The sequence below is a fragment of the Opisthocomus hoazin genome, chromosome 1 (assembly GCF_030867145.1).
Source record: "Opisthocomus hoazin isolate bOpiHoa1 chromosome 1, bOpiHoa1.hap1, whole genome shotgun sequence".
In the NCBI taxonomy this organism is placed as follows: domain Eukaryota; kingdom Metazoa; phylum Chordata; class Aves; order Opisthocomiformes; family Opisthocomidae; genus Opisthocomus; species Opisthocomus hoazin.
Genome location: NC_134414.1, coordinates 11,302,973 through 11,327,317, shown reverse-complemented (window position 1 = coordinate 11,327,317; position 24,345 = coordinate 11,302,973). Strand labels below are relative to the sequence as shown.

Genomic DNA, 24,345 nt, shown 5'->3' with positions numbered 1-24,345 from the left:
CATTTCCAAGGTCTGTTGATTTAATTATTTGCAGTCAGTTGGGCTTATCCTCACTTGTACTTGAACGAGACTGAGAGAAATGCCAGTGTCATTTTTCACACAGTGATGACTCTTTTGTGAGCAGACTTTCCAGCGCTATTTCTGCATCTGCTACCCATCTAGCAATATTTGGCAGTGTGTGTAATGACTTGTTTGCATCTGTCACGGTGGTACAAGTGGGAGTAAGACCCTGGCTTGTGGGAATATGGTTGGTGCAATGGGATGTGTGGTCCTGCTCAGAGACACTTCCATGAAGAGGGTTTAGAAGCAGAGGAGCTTAAGGCGTTTCAGACGAGGTGCAATAGATAGTGCTGTACAAGAAGACTCATTAGGTGTTCTTGCCACCCATACAAGCTTCCAGTGGAGACAGGAGCACAGACAAAGGAAATTAAACATTTTTGAATTGAAGTCTTGAACAGAGGAATCAAGAACTCAAACTTTTCTGGAGGTGGACAGATGAAGCCCGTATTAAGGAGTCAGTGCTGTAGAGATTTATTTTGGATTAGTTGCTCTCTCTGCAAGTGGAAGAGGACTCAGCAGTCAAAAGGAAAAGGGGCCAGGTGATGTCGCAAATCTGTGGACCTGGATGTAGGTGTTCCTGGGGGAGCTAGAGTGAATTGGAAAGGTTTCTTGGTGAATTGGAATAGTTTCTTTGACTGACAGAGGGAAGAGAAAGAGGATATTAAAGCAAAGCTGGAGATTCTGAGGGGGAAGCAGGAGACTGTTGTTTTTTATAGTTTCTTTTTGGCCATAGGTCATAGCTAAATGCCTCGGACAGTTCCTGGAAATTACTCCCTCGGAGGGACAAATCGCATCTAGGAGGATGCCATAAAACAGCATTGCCATAAAATGGACCTTGTGTGCTTCTCTCCAGTCAGATGTCTGTCACGGTGCATGGGAGACGTCGAGTCCCCTGAAAATTTCCCAGAGTTACACCTGTTAAAACAACAGGATTTTACCTCTTACTGAACTCACTTATATTCTCAAATAAAGCATCTAGCTGACGCTGGTTTCACAGCAGTAGATAAGGAAAGAAATCCTGATGATCTTTTGCACAGACAAGCGATGAGTCAAGGGATGCAAGCCACTGTGTCAGGCTTTTTTATGTAGCTGTCAGAAAAAGAAAAGAGGGATTCCAAGCCAGGGTCATACTCAGGAATGGGTTTGGGGGACCCTTGGGAAGCTGATGCAACTTGGGTCTGCTCAGTTAGAGTCGTGTAAGAGGTGAACTGAGCTGAAGCTGGGATGAGCAGTCTGATTCCCCCACCCTGATGTGCCCCTCTGCATCCCCAGGCGGTGCGAGCAAGGTAGGAAGGGCCGTTTTCTCACTTACATCCTCCTGCTCTCTGGTTTTGCCTCAGGCTCTCTCTTTTCTAACATGCTGGTGTTCCATGACTTGCTTACTTAAAAAAGTGGGAGAGTTCAATGCAAATTGTGTTTTAAATGATTAACGAGAATTATACAAAGCCTTGTTTCAGCAGTCCTGATTCATTTCACTCAAGCCAGGCAGGAACAGACCTCCTGAAGCCTGAGTTATCCCAGCTTCTAAGCCAGCATTGTTTTAGGTATATTGATTTAAAAACACATCTTAGGCCCAAACAGTGCAAGTTAGATCAGGCCTGAGCTTTACTAATTTAAGCTCATTGCCCGTTGGTTAGTGGGACGCTGAACGCCGTGTGCCTGCACGCACACACGCAGATGAGATGTGGGAAGAAAGTACAAATTGCTCCACTTAATCTCCCTTAGGCCTCCCTCTTGCTGCCCCAGGGCCTACTCAAACAGAAAGCAGTTTATAAATACAAACGCCCCGTTTTTTGTTGTTGTTGCACAAATTGCCGTATTGCCAAATCCATCCTGACCCCACGGAATTCGAGCGAGTCAGCCCCCTCCTGGGTCGAGCCAGCCCGCTGACGCTGAGCGGGACGCCTGCCAGGTGCCACGAAGCGAGACGAGGTGATGGCTCTTCTTCTTCGGAAAGCCATTAGCCGGGGAGCTGGCGGGAGCTGGCTCGCGGCGCCCACGCATGGGAGCTCCCCATTGAGGGAGTGCTTCTCCTGCCCCTACGGGGGTGGTGACATCAGCCCTTTCCCAGCTCTGTCTGGGTTCATGCAGGGGACAACAGCTTCGATTTCAGCTCTACAGGAGAAAATTGATTGCCACTTCTTCCCTTTTCCCAGTGAAGTACCAGGGCAGGCAATGAAGCACATACGAAACTGGAGGGACATGAGAACGCTTTGGATCCTGCTCTTTCTCTGCCTACTGTGGCTTTGCTCCACGTAGTTATGCAGAGTGATAAACAGAAAGGAGATAACTGAAAAGTGTTACAAAGGTGTCAAGGCTTGTGAATCCCTGAGACAGGCATCTCTGGCCTCCTGCTTCATTTCCATACAAGAAAATACATAAAATCATGGAAGAGATTAGTTCAGAAGGGACCTCTGGACATCACCCATCCCTCACTCAAATAAAAGGGGATTTAAAACTTAGATGCGGCTTTGACACAGGATCAGGTTCCTCAGAGCCTTGTCCAGCCAAATAATTTTCAATATCTACAAGGATGGATATTTGCAATCTTTTTGTACTACCGGTTCCAAAGTTTTCTCATCTTCCTTGTGCCTTCCTGTGTCCCATTTTTTTCCCCCTAATATCTGATTGGCATTTCCCTAGATGCAACTTGTGTTCATTGCCCCTCATCCTTTTGCTGTGCACCTCTGAGAAGAATCTAGCATCTTCACAAACAGTAAGTAGTTGTAGACAGAAATTAGATGCCCTCTTAGTCTTCTCCAGCCTATTCAAACTCACGTCCCTCAGTCCTCTTTGTACACCCTGGTCATATTTACGGCCCTCCTCTGGACTTTCTCCAGTTTGTCGATGTATTCCTTGTGCTGAGAGCCCCAGACTGGAGATGCTAGTCTAGAGATGACCTCAAAAGTGCTGAAATAGAAAGAAATGATCACTTTCCTTGGCCTGCTACCTAGACTTCTCTTGACACAGTCTAGCAGGCTGTTGGCCTTCTGTGCCACAATGGCGCATTGCTGGCTCATCTTCAACTTGTTGTCCACCATTACCCTCAAGTCCTCTTCTGCAAAGCTGCTTTTCAGCCATCAGCCCCTACCATCTGCTGTTAAGTGAGGTTATTTCTTCTTCCCAGGTGTGGGACTTTGTGTTTGCCTTTGCTGACCTTCATGAGGTTTCCATGAGCCCACTTCTCCAGTCTGCTGAGATCCCTATGAGTGACAGTCACCAAACACTCTCCCCAGTTTGGAATCATCCATGAACTTGCTGGGGGTGCACTCTGTCTTATCATCCAGGTTTTTAATAGAACGTAAATAGTACGGGCCTCTTTGTAGCACTGACCGCAAGCCTTTGAGCCTAGCAGCCCAGCCACTTTTTCACCCACTTACTAGTCCACTAGTTCAGTCTGTTTCTCTCCAGTTTGGCCACAAGGATGCTTTGGGAGATGGCTTCAAAGGCCTCATGCAGGTCAAGGAAAGCAACACCTGCTGCCCTCTCCTTGTCCACATAACCTCATCATAGAAGGCAGCTGAGTTGGTCAGGCATGATTTGCCTTGGGAAATCCATACTATTCTCAGTCACCTTCATGTTCCTAGATGGATCTTCCAGAAGATTCGCTTTGTAATCCCCAGGTACTGAGGTTAGGTTGACTGAGCTAAAATTCCCTGCATCTTTCTTCTGGCCCTTCTTGAAGATGGGTGTGACATTTGTCTTTTTTCAGGAATTAGGAATCTCCCCAGGTACCAAAACCTTTCAAAGAATGACTTTGTAATGCCATTGGCCACGTACCTCAGCAGCCTTAGGTGCATCTTATCAGGTCTCCTGGACTTGGTCTGTTGAATAATCCCTGTTAAATAGGCAGGAGTCCGTAGAAACCCTTTAATTTTGCACACCTAAGGTTCTCAGCATGGGACTAGGGCTCTGTGTGTACGTGCCTCACTGTCTGTGTGGTAAAGGGCCTGTCTAATTCCAACACAGCCTTCAAAGATGTGCACTGAGTAATCAAAGAATCAGCAGGAGTTTGTGCCTGGGCTAAGCAGAAATAGGATCAGACCCGTCAACCTGGTATTGGAATTGGTTGACTTGGCTTGCGGAGCTCAAATCTTTACTCTGCAACAGAGATTGTTCGGTGTCATGGTTCAGTTATCTGATCAGATATAACGCTATGAGTGGTTGAACACTGGGACAAGTTGTGCAGAAATTTGGGAGGACTTATATCCTTCAAGAAGGCTCTAAGCAATCTAATCTTAATTTGGAAGCTAACCCGGCTTCAAGCAGATACTGGACTAGATGACCTCCAGGCACTTCTTCTAACCTTATTTTTTCCGTTCAGAGGTCATTCTCCTGGTTGATCAGTGTGTCGCCCTCCATATTCACATACCAAACATGAATTCTTCAGGCTTAGATTGCTTACTCAGTACTGAACAGCAGACGTTCTGCAAGTTTAGTCAGAGTTGAAGAAAAATTAAGAAATCTCTAATGTGTTATGTAATTAATTGGATCTGATTGTGTCATTCAAAAGCCTTTCACATATATGGGCAGGGCAGAGAGACTAGTGCCCAGAAGCATAAAGCTCACTGTCTCCTGGCTCCGGGCATCTTCAGCACTCTTTTAAAACTAGAGCTGATATAACACTGATAGCTTCTCGAAGAACCACCAATCTGAGTGTTTCAAATACATCCCTACCCAGTTCAAGACGCTGTAAACAGACAGGATTTCTAAAATCCTGGACACCTACACCGTGCAAATGAGACTTCTTCAAGGCACTTCAAGACCGGAAACCCCAAATCACTAGCCACATTAAAAAAAACTCAGCCTTTTGTATTTTCCTAGTCGCTGCGCAACTGAAGTAGTCTACGGGCAGTGCACGGGGTCATCACTTTCACAGAACCTCTCTGAGTCTTTTCCCAGTCGTTAGAGCGGTGATTCCCCTTCGCTGTTGGATGCGTGACTGCTGATGAGCCTCAGAATATCTCCTGACCCAACGACCACCTTTTCCCCTTATCCTAGCAGATAACCTTTCCATAACCTTTCCGGGACACTTCAGGAGCGGTGTCTCGGCCTGGAGGAGCACTGCTTCCGGACCTCAGCTGAGGCTGGGAACGGGCTGACTCCAGTGCTGCAAATCTGAGCGGCCTCAAACATTTGGGCGAGATGGAAATCAATCATGTGCAAACGTGGCCTAATTTGCAGGCACATTTCCATGTGCTGTGTGAAGCAGACGAAGCTAGTTTTTGGCTCGGCATTAACTAATTTCGGCGGATTAAAATGGTACAGTATCTTACTTTGTTGTTTCAGCTGGCGTGGAAAATGCATCAGTAATTATCACAGGAAACTGGGGAGGGGGGGAAGCGCCATAGGAGGGGAGCGCTGGACGATACCCTGCTGCAGAACAAAGCAGACTGTGTCCTGCCAGGCAGCTCCTGAGCAGCGCGCCTTCCCTGTGGGGTTTTACCCGGCCTGAAGATAGATCTGGAGATGTTCTGAGTCCTGTAGGGCTTCACTGTCACCAGGCCCTTTTCGACCTGCTGTGCCCTGTGGCAGACGAGGCTCCTGCATTTTGTCTTGATGCTACTACATTAACTATTTAAGGGCCAGCTCCTAAACTTGTGTCTGAATCACATGTTGACTGCTAAACAAGCCAGGTCAGAACAGTATGGACTCCTGTGTGTAAATGGACCTCAGTTTCTTGGGCTTAGTGGTGCAGAGCTTTAAAGATCTGCCCTGAATCTTGTGTCATTTTGGGAACTGTTAACATTTCATCCCCTTTCCTCTCCTGCTTTTCTTGTTCACTGTTGTTCTTGTTCACTGGATGTAAACTCCTCCTTTCCAGTAAAGAACAGCATACATCACTGTGTTAAACTGTCTGTGATCATAGAATCATTAAGGTTGGAAAAGACCTCTAAGTTCATCCAGTCCAACCATCCATACACCACCACCATGCCTACTAAACCATGTCCTGAAGTGCCATATCTACATGGTTTTTTGAACATCTTCAGGGATGGTGACTCCACGACTTCCCTAGACAGCCTGTTCCAATGCTTTACAGATCTTTCAGTAACGACATTTTTGCTAATATCCAACCTGAACCTCTCCTGACGCAACTTGAGGCCATTTCCTCTTGTCCTATCGCTAGTTACCTGGGAGAAGAGACCAACACCCGCCTCACTACAACCTCCTTTCAGGTAGTTGTAGAGAGCAATAAGGTCCCCCGTCTGCCCCCTCTTCTCCAGACTAAACAGCCCCAGCTCCCTCAGCCGTTCCTCGTAAGACTTGTTCTCCAGACCCCTCACCAGACTCGTGGCCTTTCTCTGGACATGCTCCACCATCTCAATGTCCTTGTAGTGAGGGGCCCAAAACTGATGTTTAGGTCCAGGCTAAGGCAGCAAAATGAACAGAAGAACAGGGCTGTGCTCTGAACCAGTTTAGCTTGTTGGTATAAAACAGTGTCCAGCAGGTGTCCACATCTCCAGCGGGGAGGGGGATGCTTTCTTGCGGAGCGCTGGCAGCTGCCTGGTAGCCTCTGCCTTGGCGGGCGGGGGGTCCGCTCTGCCCGGTGGCACCGGCTGTGTGCCGGCTGGCTGGAGTGAGGGCAGCGCTGCAGGCCGGCACTGCGACCTGCTGTTGGGGCACTGCACTCTATTGTCCAAGCGCTTTACAGCGCAAGGATTAAAAAGAGGCACCTAGAGATGACCTACGCTGGGCATCTACTTCAAGACAAGCTCTGCATCTCCGTTGTCCGACTGCTCTTCCCCATACCAGCACCTCTTCTGGGTCACCACTGTCCCTAAATCTGTCAGTGGAGGAAGTGAGTTCCTTCCCTGAGCGTCAATGCTTTGCGTTTTACTGCTGTTCTCGTTCACTTGCTCCACACCATTTCTACGTTTATTTTCTTAACGTCTTACAGAGGCCCTCTGGGGGAAGGACAGCAATAGCCCGCGGCCATGGAGGTGAAGACCTTGAGCTGCAAACAGTTCGGCAGCTTTTTGCTTCGGCTTTGTTGTGTTTGACTTCTGATTATGTATTTGGAGTCGATCTGGACAGGCTCCGCTCTGCTTTCCAGTAACAGGCGGAACTGCTGCAGGGAGTTAATGTGAACCAGGATTTGGAAAAGCCCTGTGCTTCCTCTGCGTCCATAAATGTAGATATATTTTCTTGGCTGCCCTTTGCTGGAGCTGTTAAACTGATGTTTGCTGTTCCCCGGGCCTTCGTCTTGGCATGGTTTTGATGAGGTGAAGCGTGAGCAGGCGGGACAAGGGTAAAAAATAAAAGATCAGGCTGAATTTGGCCATCCCTTCCACCAGTGTGCTGTGGAGAAGGGGGAATCACCTGCACGGGCATTGTATGAAGAATCGGGCAGCGGCGTGCCTGCGTTCGGCATGGCGGTCATGCTCTGCTCCGCTCTGGCGCCTGGGCGAGGTGACAGGGCAGCAGCAGCCCTCGGCATGGGGGGACTCCCGTCCCCAAGCATGTGCGGGTCCCCGCTTCCCCCCATGTCCCCTGCTCGGCCCCTGGGTGCTGTCACACGCGGCGCAGCCTTGGCGTCGGTGCCGGGCAGCTCTTCCCCTGTTGCTCTGGTGCCAGCGCTGCCCGTAGCTCCACGGGCGAAGCTGTTCGCGCCTCTGCCCGCTCTCCCTCCTCTGGAGGAAGGATAAAGTCCCCGGGCACGGAGAAGTCCTGAAGCTGTGGAGCAGATCCTTTTCCCCTGGTTCTGCTCCAGTGCAGCTCCACTGACATCTACTGGGGCTCGTTCTGACTTACACTTGTGCAAGTGGAAAGTCGGCTTCCCTTAATGTTTTACAGCATTCCGAATGCGCCCGAGTGCCAGAGATTAATTCCTACATCAGTTTTAAATCTCTCTTTTCTTTGCTGGTCCTGTTGCTCTGGACTCCCCGGAGAGGCTCCTGGGGTCTGCTTGCTGTTTTGTGATACTGTGTTGAGCGCTCACTTTGGGTCTGGGACGGACAGGATGATTTGTGAGCATTTTCCTCTCTCTGTGCCCCTCTGTATCTCACCTCAGATACAGGCCAGCCAAGCTGGCTCTTGCTAATTACTTAAGGAAGTAGTTATCTAGTAGTTATCTGCAATAGCAGCATTTCGTCTCTTTGGAAAACAGATAGACCAACATGTTGAAGGGTAGTTGATATTTTCTTGCCACAACTCATGGTGAGGAGGTTTCTTCCCCCTCTATCTCGTTTTGTGGTCTTTTTGGAATTGAAACACAATGATTAGCCAATTCCTTATACGAACCAGCTGTGAACTCTCCTCCATAGAGACGCTGTGTTGTTCCATGCTCAGAAATTGTAATTATGAAAGAAAAATATTGATCTGGGGCCAAGGTACAGTAACTTTCTTACTTGAGTAATGGGGGTGAGAAGCAGTCTGGGAGACGTGGAGGGATTAGAAACACATTGGAGGGAGAGGGGGAGGCTTAGGAACGGCAGAGCTGAACAGAGTCCTGCTGTTAGTCAGAGCGCAGCGCAAGGGCAGGGGATGAGTAACGGCACACCCAGTCCCACAGGTCTCCGCTCGCTGCTCTGCACGCTGAATCCGTGCGCCCTTTCTTTCCGTATGCCCCACTTCTCAAACTCCTGCTAGTAACATCTTTAAAAAGACCTCGAGTCCCTCTGCTGAATGTCCCACGAGCATTTTCCATTTAAATGGGTTTGCAGATACCAGCATTTGTCCCACCAGACTTCTTGACAATCACAGGGTATAAAGCAATTTTGCCTGGGTCAGGACCAAGAGAAACAAGACTTCTCTTCATTTTAAATGCTTTCCAGGCATCTATTGCTGCTAATGCTGTGACCTGACACACTGCTGCACTGTAATTGTTCCACTTCTGGATTTTTTCCTCTGATCCGTTCCCCGCTCCCACCCACACGGGGATTTGGGGATTTCTGTGCAGTGCTAGCCTGGGAGAGAGCGTCTGAGCATGCGTGAGCGTATGCAGAGCTCTTCATATTCCACTGCACGTCACAAGCTTGGCGTCGCTGTCAGCTGTGGGACCCTGGTCTCTCCCCACTCCTTTCAGTTCAGACTGGGACCCTTTCCTCCAAACTTCAGATGTCTGCAATAGAAATGTCTACATGTATTCCAGTTATCTTGTCTCTCTTAAAAAGCTCTGGTGGTAGTGACATTTCTAGGGTGCATGTCATCTGAGCCAGTTCAGGTGTCTGCTTTAGCGTGAGCAGGATCACGCACGTTTGCTCAGAGGAGTCCCGTCCTGGGCAGCTGGCGTGGCAGCAAGCCGAGCAGTCCTGCTGGCTGTCAGCTTACCGAAATGCAGAGAACGGGCATGGGCTAGCTGCATGACACCCATAAAATCAGAATCTAAAAACTAGGCAGTTTTCTGGTGTTCTCTGAAATTCGTTCCATGTTCATTATCTTCCTCGGTAATTTTTCTAGTCCAGTGGCATGGCATTTGGCCAGGTAGATACAGTACTCTCAATGCAGCTTAAAAAGGCAGAGATTTAGTGCCGAAGAAGCAAGAGGGAATCCTTCGTGTACATCCCTCGGTTGTCTGAGCTGACAGGTGAACACGGAAGCAGCAGAGCCCTCAGAGGCTGGTTCCCTCCCCACCAACTCCCTTTTAAACTGACCGAGCTCAGGTGGTCCCGAGCTGGAAATGAACTGATCCAAGCTGTGGTCTGCACTAACGAAGGGAGTTCATGCTCCGTGCTGAAGCAAGTGTCTCAAGTGGTTCTTTGCAAGAAAGATGCCTAAGAAGCTAAAGTCCACTCTGTGTTGAAGACACAGATGGCTGCAGTGCCCTCACGAGTAAGAAGTGATGCTGCTGCCGTTCTGTACTGGCGTGCCTGTGCGTGGACACCGCGACGCTAACGTTTGCTGCAGGAATGCGGCTGCTGCCAACCTCTCCTAAACCAGAATCACTCTTAAGTGGCACTAATTATTACTTTGTGGAGAACTAAATTCATCTGAGTTATGAAAGCAAAATGTTGGTAAGCTAGTGGTACTGATAAACACTCCTCAGAGTACCTTATAGAGATTCCCTAAGTAAAATAAGCCACGTCAGTAAAAGTTACTTCTCTGCCAGAGTAACTGTGCTCCTGCTAAAAGCAATGAGAGAGTAAATCATTCCCCGATGCCATGATGCCCCAGCAGATTTCTAGTTTAGGTGTGGCTTTCGCACTGAAGGAGTGGGTAAAGCTGAATTTATTTCCCTGGTCCTTGACAGATGAGGCAGCACCATCTGCTGGCTTCGCTGCTCACAGAATCACAGAATGTTCGGGGTTGGACGGGACCTCTGTGGGTCATCTAGTCCAACCCTCCTGCCGAAGCAGGGTCACCCAGAGCAGGCTGCACAGGACCACGTCCAGGTGCATTTTTATTATCTCCAGAGAAGGAGACTCCACAATCTCCCTGGGCAGCCTGTTCCAGTGCCCCGTCACCCTCAGAGGGAAGAAGTTCTTCCTCATGTTCAGACGGAACTTCCTGTGCTTCAGTTTGTGCCCATTGCCCCTTGTCCTGTCACTGGGCACCACTGAAAAGAGTCTGGCCCCGTCCTCCTGACACCCACCCTTGAGATACTTATAAGCATTTCTAAGGTCCCCTCGCAGCCTTTTCTTCAGGCTGAACAAGCTCAGCTCCCTCAGCCTCTCCTCGTAGGAGAGATGCTCCAGTCCCCTCACCATCCTTGTAGCCCTCCGCTGGACTCTCTCCAGTAGCTCCTCATCTTTCTTGAACTGGGGAGCCCAGAACTGCTCACAGTACTCCAGATGAGGCCTCACTAGGGCAGTGTAGAGGGGAAGGAGAACCTCCCTCGACCTGCTGGCCACACTCCTAATACGTCCCAGGATCCCATTGGCTTTCTTGGCAGCCAGGGCACACTGCTGGCTCATGGTCAACCTGTCGTCCACCAGGACACCCAGGTCCCTCTCCACAGAGCTGCTCTCCAGCAGGTCCGCCCCAGCCTGTACTGATGCATGGGGTTGTTCCCCCCCAGGTGCAGGACCCTGCACTTGCCCTTGTTGAACTTCATCAGGTTCCTCTCTGCCCAACTTTCCAGCCTGTCCAGGTCTCGCTGAATGGCAGCACAGCCTGCCAGTGTATCCACCAGATACACCATGGATTTTTTTGCTCGTGGTCATGCTTTGCTGAATAGCTGCTCTCTTTCCCCAGCCAGAACGTGAGCTGATGCCTGGCAGCACCCCAGGCCCTGAGGACCCTGCAAGGGGTCTCACTGAAGCGCTGGCTGATGGAAACCCCAGTGCGCTGGCTGATTAAATGGGTAGTGAAATAGGAGCTGCTGGAAGTGTGGTGAAATGAGGTTTATTAGCCTAAAAGGGTTCGCAGTCTGCCCCACCCATGACGACCCACACAGGGCTTGTTACTTGTGGACTCCGTGATTTCTCATGGGTCTTCTGAAGATGAGAATGGAGAGGGCAGCGTTAGAGCTGGGGACAGCCTCAGAGCTGGGGGTGCATCCAAACTGGCATCCTTTGAAAGGCTGCGGAGTAAAACTAATGGACTCGATGGCCCTTTTGAGTCCCTTCCAATTTCAGATATTCTATGATAAAACTGCCTCCTTCATTCCTAGCTCACCTTTAACACTTGCATCCAGCTTGCCCAGGTGACCTGAATACCACCAGTGCCTGAATCCTCATTAGTCTGTGCCTTACTGGATTTCTTCCCACCATGTTCCTTCACCTGGGATAGGACATTAGAGCAATGCTCTGTGTGACTGGTGTGGGGTGAAGGCAAGATTATTCAGTCTAGGCATCTGCCTCCCTTGGTAGATGGAAAGCTGTACATATCGCAGTGGCTGTAACAGCAGGGCCCTCGCTCCATGTCCTGGGTTCTTTCTCACTAGTCTGGGTCCAGATCCTGTTCTCGATGACTCCTTAGTGCTTGGCAGTGAGGCTTGATGGCTCTGAGTCAGGGTATCAGGGTTTCAGGGCAGTAAAAAAAGATAAGGCGGTGCTGGGCTGCGAAGGTAGATGAGCAGAAGAGGATGGTAATGGTGACAAGCATGCCCAAGGTCGGACCACTGCTCTGCTACAGGTGTCTTATGCGACCTTAGACAAGTCAAATGCATCTTAAACCCTTGGGAGCTAGGTTTTACCTTCTTACATTCTGGGACTCAGTGTCCCTTTGAGTCTATATAGAGAGAAATTAGTGTTCTCCTGCCTTGCAGGGATCTTCTGAGGATTCATATTTCAGAGTAGAGAAGGCACTCTGATCCTTTAGTGACAGGATTTAAAAGAATGGTTCCTACCACAAGGTTTCTATCAGCGTATCAGTAGGGTAGACAGTCCATTTGCCAGGATGACCATCTCATGGTGTTTCTCTCTTTTCAGGAACTGCGTCTGTTGCAGTCGCTGGCATCTTTGCAGCCTTAAGGATCACAAAGAACAAGCTCTCTGACCATAAGTTTGTTTTCCAGGGAGCTGGAGAGGTACGAATGTTCTTGAGTTTGTTCCTAAATATGATCTAAATTCAGATTTGGAGAGAGAAAAAGTCAGCCGTGAAGCTTCCTGCAAGGCTTGGCTTCATGAAAACAAAGCACAGAAGCAGGTTCCTTGTCACTGGGCAGGAGTGGGCCCCACAGGTGGATCTTGCTGCTGTGTAGAAGTTGCCAACAATCCCTCAGTGACCTCGTGGCCCACGAGTGCTGGGCAGACCTCCTGGATGCCACAAGGCTGCCCATGTGTCAGTGGGGCTTTAAGTTCCTTGAGGGAAGTCCCTTATGAGGCAGGAGGCTGCAGGAACATTAAGGAGGCTGGTCTGAGTCCTCGGGGTTGGTATTTAGGGTAAACCACAGCCTCTTTAGCAATAGAGTCGAAAGGACTCAGACTCCAAGAACTGTAAGAACATAACCTCACTGTCTGGAGTCAGTCATATTGCCCCCGTGGCAGAAGTTGGGTAGCCTGTGAGGTGCCTTTCTCAGAGAGAGAGGGGAAAGAAAAAGTTTTGGGTTTTTTTAATCCATTGCAGCACCAACGGTGCTAAAATCTGCCCCGTGCCATGGCACTGTACAACCACAGAGCAGAAAGCCTCCCGGCGTTGTGCAGTGCTGCGGGATGACCCAACACATCTCTCACTTCAAATCTTCCCCCCCCCCAAAAGACGTTGATACCCCAATGCGGTGTCTGTATAATGTGTTCCAGGCTGCAATGGGCATAGCTCATCTCATCCTCATGGCCATGGAAAAGGAAGGAATTTCACGAGAGGATGCCATCAAAAAAATTTGGATGGTGGACTCCAAAGGACTGATTGTGAAGGTAAATTTGTCTCCAGAGCTGAGCTCCACTCCCCTGCCACCTCCTGCAAGCTAGAGAGAGGCCAGAGTGGGAAGACACCATGGAGCCCTGCTCAGCCCTGGAGTAAGGCTGCGGTTTTACTGGTGTCAGCAGAGCTGGTCCTGCTTTCAGAGAAGTAGGTCTCATGGTGACAGCAGTGTACCAGCAGCACTGGCTGCCCTAAAGGCAACGCTCTGGCCTGGACCTCTGAAGTGGTAGGATACACTGCTGGTCATCATCTCAAGCAGTGCTGGAAGTCTTGCATGTCATATGGGGTACTGCAACACCAACATTGTGCCCTGCTTGGTGATGCTGACTGGCCCAGCTCGACTCCGCACTCCCTGGGTCCTCAGGACCTCTGCCCTTGTCCTTCCTTAGACCCAGGGAGACTTGTGCTACATGTATGGTGTCTGCCCTGGCAGCCAGATCTTGCCTCCACACAACCAATGTGTTTTGGAGAACGAGAGGAGCAGAGACCAGCCCCACCATGACATTACACCAGCAGCTCAATGCCTGACTGGCTGATGCTGAGGACCTGCTCTGGGGAATCTGGTTTAGTTAGAGGGCCAAGAGATGAAATGCACTGATGAGTTACTACATTGTCTCCACCGTTTGCCAACAGACCAAAATTTGACTCCTTTTTTTTCCTCACAGGGCAGGAGTCACCTGAACCACGAGAAAGAAGTGTTTGCCCAGGACCACCCCAGTGTGAACACGCTGGAAGAGGTCGTGCAGAAAGTGAAGCCTACAGCAATTATAGGTGGAGTTCCCTTAGCATGACCTGCTCACATCAATTCAGTTCTTCGGAGAGTTTCTGCCTTTCTTCCAGGGCCTCCTTTTGTTCTCCCAGTCAAAATGAAATGAGCTTTTTTCACATCCTTCCCCCTTCACTCTTGGAGCATGGACTTCCTCTCTCCTGGAGCTGTAGAGCCCTCCCAGACAGGGCTGCACTGGGAGGTGCCATGGGAGGCAGGACCTGGGGCTCTCAGCAGCAAGCAAGGCCCGGGTGGGCTGGGCAGGACGAGGATGACAACAGGGACATCTTTGGGAGACAAAGTGTTGAGCACCACAGCCAGACCAGCCCAAACACTGATTCCCACCCTGCCCCCAGTAGCAGAGGGCTTTATTTTGGGACAGGCTTTTAATCTCAACATAATACGAGAAACATTCCCACCGGCATCTCTGGAGATGGAGCCCGTTCCCTCCCGCAGTTCGTTTACCGGTGGAGGCATTTGAGAGGGATCAGCCCAACCACTGAAGTTAGACAGGCGGAGAGCACCGTCTCACTCTGCTGTCGCTGTTCTAGGTGTCGCAGCCGTTGCAGGAGCCTTCACTGAGAAGATTCTGAAGGACATGGCAGCCTTCAACGAGAGGCCCATCGTGTTTGCCCTGAGCAACCCCACCAGTAAAGCGGAGTGCACAGCAGAGCAGTGCTACCGCCTCACCGAGGTACTGGAGCTCGGCGTGGGGAAGCTGGGTGCTCCGGGTACGCTGTGGCCATCACTGTGCCAAGGAAACCACAGCGGTGCATGGAGGGTGGACAAGTGACAGCGGGCATAAGCTGAAACAAAGGAGGTCCAAGCTGGTCATAAAAGAAAAACTGGCATGCTGTGAGGAGAGTGAGGAGGTGGAACTGCTCATGCAGTCTCTGTCCTTGCAAGTTTTCAAGACCAGGCTGGATAAAGCCCTGAGCAACCTGGTCTGGTTTCATGGCTGACCTTGCTGTGAGCGGGAGTCTGGGTCCCTGCCAGCCAGAATTACTTTGTGAGCCTCTAAAGAAAGCGCTTGCCTCCTTCACCCACAGCTGTCTGAGCTGTCCCGTCCTCCCAGGTTACTGTCCCCTGTGTTTTGCCACCCTGGTTGGTGGTGTGAGAGTTTCATCACCCAGCTCGGGCTCAGTGTCACGGAAGAATTATTGTCATGTGGCTTGGCTTGGGGTGAGAGAGGAGGCCTTGTCTCACTCTCCCCTTAGCCCCCCCATCACCACTGGCTGCTGGCTAGGGCAATCACACAGCCCCAGACCTTCATCCCACATGAGTCCCTCTTCACACTCCGTAGATGGTTGACAGAGGGGGAGAGAGAGTCCTGCTCAGCGAGTTCAGAGCACTTGTGCTGGGCAGTGCAAACACCCATTCAGTGCTCAGTGGCCCTGTCCATGGCCGTGTTCGTGGCTCTGAGGACCAAGCCCTCCAGAAGTGTCAGCTGGAGATGGCTCTGGCAGAGAACCCTCTCCCTGACTGGCTGGAGATTTGCCCACTCGGTCACCAGAGTTCCCTGATCATGGCAAGCAGCAGAAATGTGAGATGTCTCATCTGAATTTGGGTGCCTCTCTCTTATCAGGGACGGGGGATATTTGCAAGTGGGAGTCCGTTCTCAAAGGTGACCCTGCCCAATGGACAGACGTTCATCCCTGGCCAAGGAAACAACGCCTACGTCTTCCCAGGAGTGGCACTGGGAGTCATCGCCTGCGGAGTCCGGCACATCTCTGATGATATCTTTCTCATCACAGCAGAGGTTTCCAACTGGCATTTAACTGATGTTTTTTAAAAGATTGCAAGAAGCAGACGCACCTACTTCAGGTGTTTTCAAGAACGTGGCCTGGGGCAGTGCCTCACGTGGAAATGGCACAGCCTCAGCAAAACACCGCGGCCTCTCCCAGTCTCAGGGAAAGCTCAAGTTTCCATTGCACCTACCAAGGTGCCGGAGCCATGACAGAGCTCCCCTCATTCCCCGCAACTGATGCCCTGGCTCAGCACTTCCATCACGCTGGCGCCAGTTTGAAGTCTGTAATGAAGCGTATGCACACGTGTATTTTGAATAGCTCAGCAGTTCCCACTGAGAACTCGTCCAGCCCCTCGCTGCTGAGGTTGCAGCCACACAGCGTGTGATGCTAGTGAATGTGGCACGTGCTGGCGACCGTCTCTATCAGCTGCCTTTCTCTTCTTTCTAGTCTATTGCCGCCGAAGTGACAGAGCAGAATCTTGCAGAAGGAAGACTCTATCCCCCCTTGGACACCATCAGAGAGGTTTCTCTCAAAATTGCTGTGAAGGTGAGTATTGCCACTTTTATTTCCACTTTCTGTGGTAGGGAAGGCAGGAATTGCCCTGGCATCATTTTTGCTTTGTGGTTTTTTAATTCAGCTTATTCTACAGCCTAAAGCAATGATTCTTAGGAGTCCTTCCAGCCGGAGTTGCTGCTTTGTTTTCTCCCATCATTGAAGTCCAAAAGTGAAAACTACCTTCTGATTCTGGGTGCCTCACAGCTCACAGAGCTCTGCTCCATTGTTTGGAGCTGTGAGCGCTCAGCACTTGAAAAACCCAGGTTTAGGGTCAGATTCAAACACGGTGCAAGTTGCCAGAAGATTTTAGGTTCCAAACTGCTATTTTTGAACCTCTGCTCCTGTATTTGATAGGGCCCTAAGCACCTAAATACTATTCCAGATCTGGGCTCCAGGGTGTGAGCGGAGGTGGGTAAAGGGCTGCTCTCCTCCGTTCAGTGCGGGCTCCAGCCGCTCTGCCAGGGCAGGGCTGTGCGTTGCTCAGCAGCCAGGAACTGCAGGCAGCTCACGCTCCTCACCCAAGGGATGAAGCGCAGCTGACTCAGGGAATTGCACAAAGAGAAAAAAGAAAAAAAGCAAAAAAGGACACAATTTTGAGGGGAGGGAAGAGGGAAAATACAGCCAGGGCCAAACGGCACTTGGTTGCAGCTTCGTAGCGTGCCGGCGTTGTTCGATCAGCTCACGCTGCGTATCTTTTTGCAGATTGTTGACTGGGCCTACAAGCAGGGTCTTGCTTCTTGGTACCCCGAGCCAGCAGACAAGGAAGCCTTCGTGAAACGGCTCGTTTACAGTCCTGATTACGATTCGTTCGTTATTGATGATTACAGGTGGCCCCCCGCAGCCATGCAAACACAAGATGTATAAGTTTCTGTGAGAACTGTTTGCTCATTTTTACCGTCGGTTCCCCTGGTTCGTCTCATTGCCGATATAAATGCACCTCCAGGCTTGCAGAATGATAAAAGTCAATGACTCCGAGCAGTTCTTTGCTTGCCGCTGCTTTTTCTCTGTGGGAGCCTATCAGCAGGGAACAAAACAGAGTCCAGTCCCTAAGGAGAGAGACGGCCCATGGCAGCCGCCCGTCCCTGTCGATCAGCACTGCGTGTTGCCACTTGCCCTGCCCGGCTCTCGGCTCAGCCGCTGCGGGACCAGCTGCCTGGGCCACCCCAGAAGCACAGAGCCCCGTTCCTAGTGGGATCCCCACTTCCACGGTGGCAGCTGTGTGCGTGACCACCCCTCCCGCGGGACAGCCACGCTGTGCCCGTGGCTCTCTGGATGTGGTGGGAAGGGTGTGCGTTGCCCTGAGAGAGTTGCACACATGGGCAGTGCTACGCTTTCCTGCTCTGAAAGTCCCCAGCGCTTGGGGAGCCCTGTCCAACCCAAGCTGGTGCATGGGCCACACACCCTGGCACTGTCCTGTGCCCCCCCACCTTGCAAGCGAGCCCCAGAACCTCCCTCAGCCCCATGGGGAGCACAGACTTGCTCGCCTCCGCAGTCCAGGCTGCTCTCCAAAGGCACAGGAGCCAAGAGACGCACAGCAGGAGTGGAGCTGGAGACCCAGGCATCCCCAAACCCACGCACGGCCACCCCACTGCATCACGGCATCTTCTGCTGGGTGCTGCGAAGAAAGCCCTGCCACCAGCCAGAGGTCCTCCTGGGATCTCTCCATGACACAGAGCCCCAGAGAGGCCTCCCCTAGCCCTGAAAAACTGTCACACTCCGCCATATATTGTCCCAGTGGGATGACGGTGTTCCTGACCGTAACTGGGAATACTGGTTCTGGTACAGCTCGCCTTGGTTGGGCAAATAGCAAGTCCAAGAGAGGGAGGATCAAGCTATGCCCTTGCCACAGCAGAGGCCTCTTTGTTATCCTCTGGATTTGTCTGGTATCTGTCATGCCTTGTAGAGTCGAGCCCAGCCAGAGAGACAGCAGTCGCTGCCGGGCTCTTTGGAGGCAACGATACCCCTGGGACCTGGGTCCTTCAACCCTCAGCTCCCCGGGCGGAGGCAATGGCAGGTTTGGGGCAAGTGTGGAAGTGCTTTCCATACCTGGGCCCTTCCCTGTGTAAGTGTCCCACTGGGCTCCAGGAACAGCCCAGGGTGTTGAACAAGCTCAGACATGCACGGAGTGATCCCGAGAGCGGGTGGTCTTCTCCCCACGTTGTGAACTCAGCCCTGATCGCCATTCCCATCTGGTTAACGATTGTAGGCAGCCAAGTACCATAAAACAGCTGGCTCAAAACAGCTGGCTCGCTCCCTGGCAGCGGCATGGGGAAGAGAATCTGAAGGGTAAGAGCAAGAACACCTCTGGGCTGCGATAAAAGGCAGATTAATAGGTAAAGCAAAACCTGCATACACAGGCGCTCCCAGGAGCCAGCTCCCACATTACTTGCTCTGTTAGGCTCTTCCTCCATCCTTGCTTCTCCCTTCTCTTCCTCCACCTGCCCCTTGGGAGTCTGAAGAGGCCCTTCCCCACCAGCTCTTCCAGGTGATTCGTAGAGCCCAATCCTGGAAACAAAAAGACAGCAGGATTTAGTCCTTGCGAAAAGCCTCCCTCCGGCTCCTTCCTGACCAGTGGCACTGGCACCAAGCCCCAGCACTACCGGCTGACCCAGCAGAAGCTGAGAAGCTGCTGGCATGGTCGGCAGCCAAGGGCTGAAGAAACAAATGTACTCGCTTGGGAAACAGGACGACATCACCAGAAGCCATCTGGGAAAGGGCGTTCTTTCTGCCCAGAACAGCCGAATTCATGATCCCGGGCTCCGGCAGGAGAGACAGCCCCAGGTGAGACCATCACCCGGAAAGGATCCCATTGCCAACCAAGGCCGTGAGCCTTTGGGCTGCCCTCTGCAGAGCGTTCTGTCCTCAGCATTAACCCCTCTTTACTAGAAGCAGGAGCTGCAGCTGGCTTTGTGCAAGGGCAAGAGGCAGCCGGCTCAAGGAGGGGACGAGGCAAACCCACGCGGCAAAGTCACTGCCAGGGGTCTTTCAGGGATTTCCCCAGAACCCACGGCAGTGTTGACGGGCTGAGACACTCACGCTGAGGAGAGATTTCAGCAGGTGGCCATCAAATCCAAGATGCAAACAAATTCTGTGGTAAAACACGTTTTGAATTTAATTTTCATAGAATCCTAGATTGGTAAGGGTTGGAAGGGACCTCAAAGCTCATCTGGTTCCAACTCGCCTGCCATGAGCAGGGGCGTCTTCCACTAGACCAGGTTGCTCAGAGCTCCATCCAACCTGGCCTTGAATACTGTGGAAGAATCGATGGACAGTGTCCTTACAGATGAGTTGAAAGCCTGCTTTGTTGCCAGGGTGTAAGGCAGAAGGGGCAGGGTCTCTTGCGCACCGTGCTGTACGGTGTTCTGAGGAACACTGGAACACGGAGCCCTGCGCCCTGTCCTGGGGAACGCGGGTGTCCAAGGTTACCAAGCCCCCAGCTCCCATTGCAGAAGCAGTGACCATTCTGGGGGACATCTCTAAGTGCCTCCCATGCCTGGGCCCTCTGCAACGGTTCCCTGTGAGCCTGGAAATCAGCCCGGAGATAATTCTCCTCTTCTGCTCTCTGCTGCTGCTGCTCCTCCATGTTAATGACATATGAACGCTGATGACACAGACATGTAGAAGGTGCCTTTCCAGCTCCCTTATGTCCATCTCAGAGGTCTCCATCCAGGCTCTGCCCTTCTTCTGGTGTCCCACAGGAGCTGCCCCCCGTGCTGGCAGCAGCCTCCAGCCGCACAGCTAGAGCAGTCCCCACCAGGTTACCTGGAGGAGAGGGTGAGAGAGAAAGCGATCAGGTGCGGGAAGCAGGTGCGCTGTTGGTGCTTCTCTTGTGCCTGCCACAAAGATGGCTTGTCCTCAAAAAAAAGAAGAGCCTTCTCTTTCCCTAAAGCCCCAAGAGTTCTCTGGTCTTGGCCAAGAGAACAAACTGGGGGAGCAATGCCAGGCTACAGGGGCCGGTCAGTGAGCAGCTTAGGGAGAAGAGAGCCTGGTGAGCCCAGACAAGGAGCTGCTCGGGGCAGGATGGAGCGTCTACCCGGGCTTCCTTGCAAAAAGGAGAGGCCATTCAGGCAACCATTTGTGCCGTGATAGTTCACACATCGGCTTCATCCTATACAACAACCTGTGGGACGGTGTGGGGGATTGTTAACCTATCTTCCTTTCCCAGCTCCTGCAAATAAATGTGTTGCAAAACCCTCCAGCTGGAAGCAACTCTCTTTGTTGTTCTCCAAGCAGTGGGATTTCATAGAATCATGGACTGCTTTGGGTTGGAAGGGACCTTCAGAGGTCATCTAGTCCCACCCTTCTGCAGTGAGCAGGGACATCTTCAACTGGATCAGGTTGCTCAGAGCTCCATCCAACATGACCACGAGCGTTCCCAGGGATGGGGCATCGACCACCTCTGTGGGCAACCTATGCCAGTGCTTCACCACCCTCATTGTAAAGAATTTCTTGCTTAAATCCAGTCTAAATCGACCCTCCCTTAGTTTAAAGCCATTACTCCTTGTCCCGTCACCAGGAGTTTTAAGCTAAGGGAGGGTCGCTTTAACCTGGAGGTATTTCGCCCCGGGAAGTGCTCTCCCCTCCTCTGCTCACAGCTCCACAGCTGCAAGAGGGCAACGGTGAGTCCGTGGCCTCTCCTTCTGGCACTGGGACCTTCAGCCTGGTCCCACCGATCTTCTCGGCTGTGCGAAGGAGAGAAGAAGAAAAGGTTTGAGGTTTAGGTCCGGCAAGGGGGACCGAGAAGCACTGCCTGTCCCCTTCAGCCCCGGCACTCCGGGGCATCCCTGTGCCTGCTCTGTGGGCATCCCGATGGCTCTGTGGCTCTGTTCCCAGCGGTGGCAGGGACCCACACGGCGCTGGGCTGAGGAGCTGTGCGAGGCCATGGCAGGGACCTTCAGCCGAGGGCAAGGCCTCTGGTGGCAGGTGCTGGGCGGGGGGTAGCAGGGAGCATGGCCCCCTTCCACTTGGAACCTGTGACCAGCAGTGACGTGGAGTTTTATCCGTGGGGCTGCCGGGGACAGCTGGGGGCATCTTCCCCGACGTTCCCTAGCAGAAGCAGCCAGGGGATGGAGATCCGAAGCCCATGGTCCAGCAGCTGCCACCTCAACCATGCAGACCTTTGAGGGAGCTGCACATGTTTACTCAGTCCGTGACTTGTCCAGAGCCGCTGCCTCTGTCTTCTTCTCCGGGGGGTGAGGGATGAGACAATGAAGAACCCTTTAAAGGTCCCTTCCAACCCAAAGCGTTCTATGATTCTAAGATGCTGCTGCTGCTTCAACTCCAGTGGTGCCACCCAAGCTCCAGGCTCGCCACTTGACATAGACAGCCGGACAGATGTCCCCCAGGCATCAACTGTACCTGGGCTGCCATGACACAAAGATGGGAGCCCGGCCCGAGCTCGCTCCAGTGTGCAGCACCATGAGAGGTGGCAATGCAAAGCCCTCTCCCATCACCCAGCCAACTTGCCAGCCACTGGGTGTTCAGAAACCAGGCCAGAGGTGCTGGAGCATGTCCAGAGAAGGGCCACGAGGCTGGTGAGGGGTCTGGAGAACAAGTCTTATGAGGAGCGGCTGAGGGAACTGGGGCTGTTTATCCTGGAGAAGAGGAGGCTGAAGGGGGGACCTTATTGCTCTCTACAACTACCAGAAAGGAGGGTGTAGTGAGGCAGGTGTTGGTCTCTTCTCCCAGGTAACTAGCGATAGGACGAGAGGCAATGACCTCAAGTTACATCAGGGGAGGTTTAGATTGGATATTAGGAAAAATTACTTTACTGAAATGGTGGTCAGACATTGGAACAGGCTGCCCAGGGAGGTGGTGGAGTCCCCATCCCTGGAGGTGTTCAAAAGACGTCTAGATGTGGCACTTGGGGACATGGTTTAGGAGGCATGGTGGTGTTGGGTGGATGGTTGGACTTGATGATCTTAGAGGTCTTTTCCAACCTTAATAATTTTATGATTCTGTGATTCTAGAGCAACGGCCTTGGTCAGGGAGGCTGCCGGTGTAGCTGCGGGTCCTGAGCACAGCCCTGTGCCCAGCTCAGCCCTCAGAGCTGCCCCGGCGTGGGGCCAGGGTTCGGCCCCCTCTCGCCGTATCCCCTGCGCCTCGTGCTCAGCCCAAGGCTGGGAGGGGACTGTGCCGGGCACGGCAGAGCTCCCAATGCAAACGCTGTGCTGGCGTTGGGCAGGGCACCCCAAAACATCCCAGCCACCCAGCCATTAGCGACCTGCACGGGTCACCGGGGAGCAGGGCAGGTACCCGGTGCAGACGGCGTGCCTGCGTCGTCGGGGGATGCTGGTTCTGGACATCTCCCTCGTGGACCTCTCGCTCACCATCGCCCGCTTTCACCCCCGGCAGGACGCGTGCTCCCTGTGCGCGCTGTGGGGTGAAGGGATCTCCGGCATGGCTGGCCGGGGAGCGGCTCCAGGAGGACAGGGAGGCAGAGTGCCTGTGGGCAGAGGAGCAGCCTCGCAGGGAGAGGGATGAGGCAGAGAGGGCCTGGGCACGTCGAGGGGTTTAAAGCACTGCAAAACCCAACCTTTCCCTGCCCTTGGGGGGCCACTGCAGGCACTTTTCCCCTCTCTGAGCTTGACCCGTAAGCTTCCATCCAGGAGAAAGACGGGCACTTTTTGAGTCTCATTTTCCTCCCTTCAGGACGAGGGCTCCTTCCAAGCCCACCGCAGGGAGAGCTTTCTTCCTTGTCCTCATCTAACCTGGCAGCCGGGAACAGGGACCAGGCAGCTGCTCACTCGCTCCGTGCCGCCCCGCAGCGCGATGGGGAGGAGAATGGACGACGAGTGAAACTCATGGGTTGAGATAAGGACAGTTTAGTAAGAAAACAAAGGAAGAAATAATAATAATAACAACCACCATGATAATAAAAGAATATGTAAAGCGAGCGATACACAGCACAACTGTTCTCACTGCCCGACAGCCGTGGCACAGCCAGTCGCTGAGCAGCGGTCGTGGAACTCGCAGAACTGGTGGGTTTTGCAAAACTGGTGGGTTTCGCTGAGCTCACTGAACTCGCTGAGCTCATGGAAAGTTCCTGCCCCCCATCCAACCCCCATTTATATTCCGAGGATGGCGTCTATAGTAGGGAATATTTCCGTTGGCCAGCTTGGGAAAGCTGCCTGGCTGTGCTCCCTCCCAGCTCCTGCTCATTAGCTGAACGTTGGAGACAGGAAAAAGCGCTTGATTTCTCAGCAACAACTGAAAACATCGGTGTTATCAACATTCTTCTCATACTAAATCCATACTGCAGCAGCTACTGGGAAGAAAACTTGGTCTATCCCAGCCAAAACCAGGACATTCCCCTTGGCTTCAGAGAACGAGGGCTGAAGCCTTCCCTGCCGAGTCTCCTGGAGACCGGAGGCTGCAGGGCAAACCGTCCCGAGCTCGGGCAGACCCGGCTGGGGGGCCTGCCGCACCATCGACTGCCAGCTGCTGGCCTGGCACCTCCATCTGGAGCCCGTCGTGTGCTTTTCCTTGCCCCGTAGCTGCAAACGCGGGCTGGGAAGCTGCAGCTGCTTCACCACGGCGCAGCCTCCCTGGATGCGGCTGGTGGAGCTGGGGAGGAGGGGGAAGGCTGGCCGGAGCCCAGGGAATTCACCGAGCCCAGTGACTTCACCAAGCCCAGTAAACTCACCAAGAGCCTTTTCAGGGAGGGAAGGCTGTGCCCGCCCTGGGAGCCTCCTTGCCAAGGCTGGGGCGTTGGGTTCCCAACGTGTAGGCTTCAGAGTGAACACTTGAGGGCTGCAGAGGACTTCAGTCCATAGCCTTCCCCTGGATGAGAAGGTACCCTCAGTGGTACATCACATTTTACCTGGGACTTCAGTGGTGGCAATGAAGGTTTTTTTCTTGTCCGGTCTTGTACAAGAAAAACCTCCTGTGGAGGGGCTCCTTACTGAAATCAGAAATTGCTGTGTGGCTGCCTTGCACGACACATTAACCAGTAAGACATTAAACCAGTGTAAG

General features: G+C 52.3%; 1 protein-coding gene across 1 annotated transcript in view; it reads left to right on the top strand.

The window, feature by feature from the left end:
- ME3 (malic enzyme 3) overlaps positions 1–17,332 on the top strand; it is a 139,065-nt gene extending 121,733 nt beyond the window's left edge. Inside the window, exons 8-14 of the mRNA XM_075417156.1 lie at positions 12,372–12,469; positions 13,182–13,295; positions 13,968–14,073; positions 14,620–14,762; positions 15,654–15,827; positions 16,264–16,362; positions 17,074–17,332. Coding sequence (XP_075273271.1) covers positions 12,372–12,469; positions 13,182–13,295; positions 13,968–14,073; positions 14,620–14,762; positions 15,654–15,827; positions 16,264–16,362; positions 17,074–17,235 — 896 coding nt within the window. The 3' untranslated portion in view covers positions 17,236–17,332. The remainder of the gene's footprint in view (positions 1–12,371; positions 12,470–13,181; positions 13,296–13,967; positions 14,074–14,619; positions 14,763–15,653; positions 15,828–16,263; positions 16,363–17,073) is intronic.
- The last annotated feature ends 7,013 nt before the right edge of the window (positions 17,333–24,345 follow it).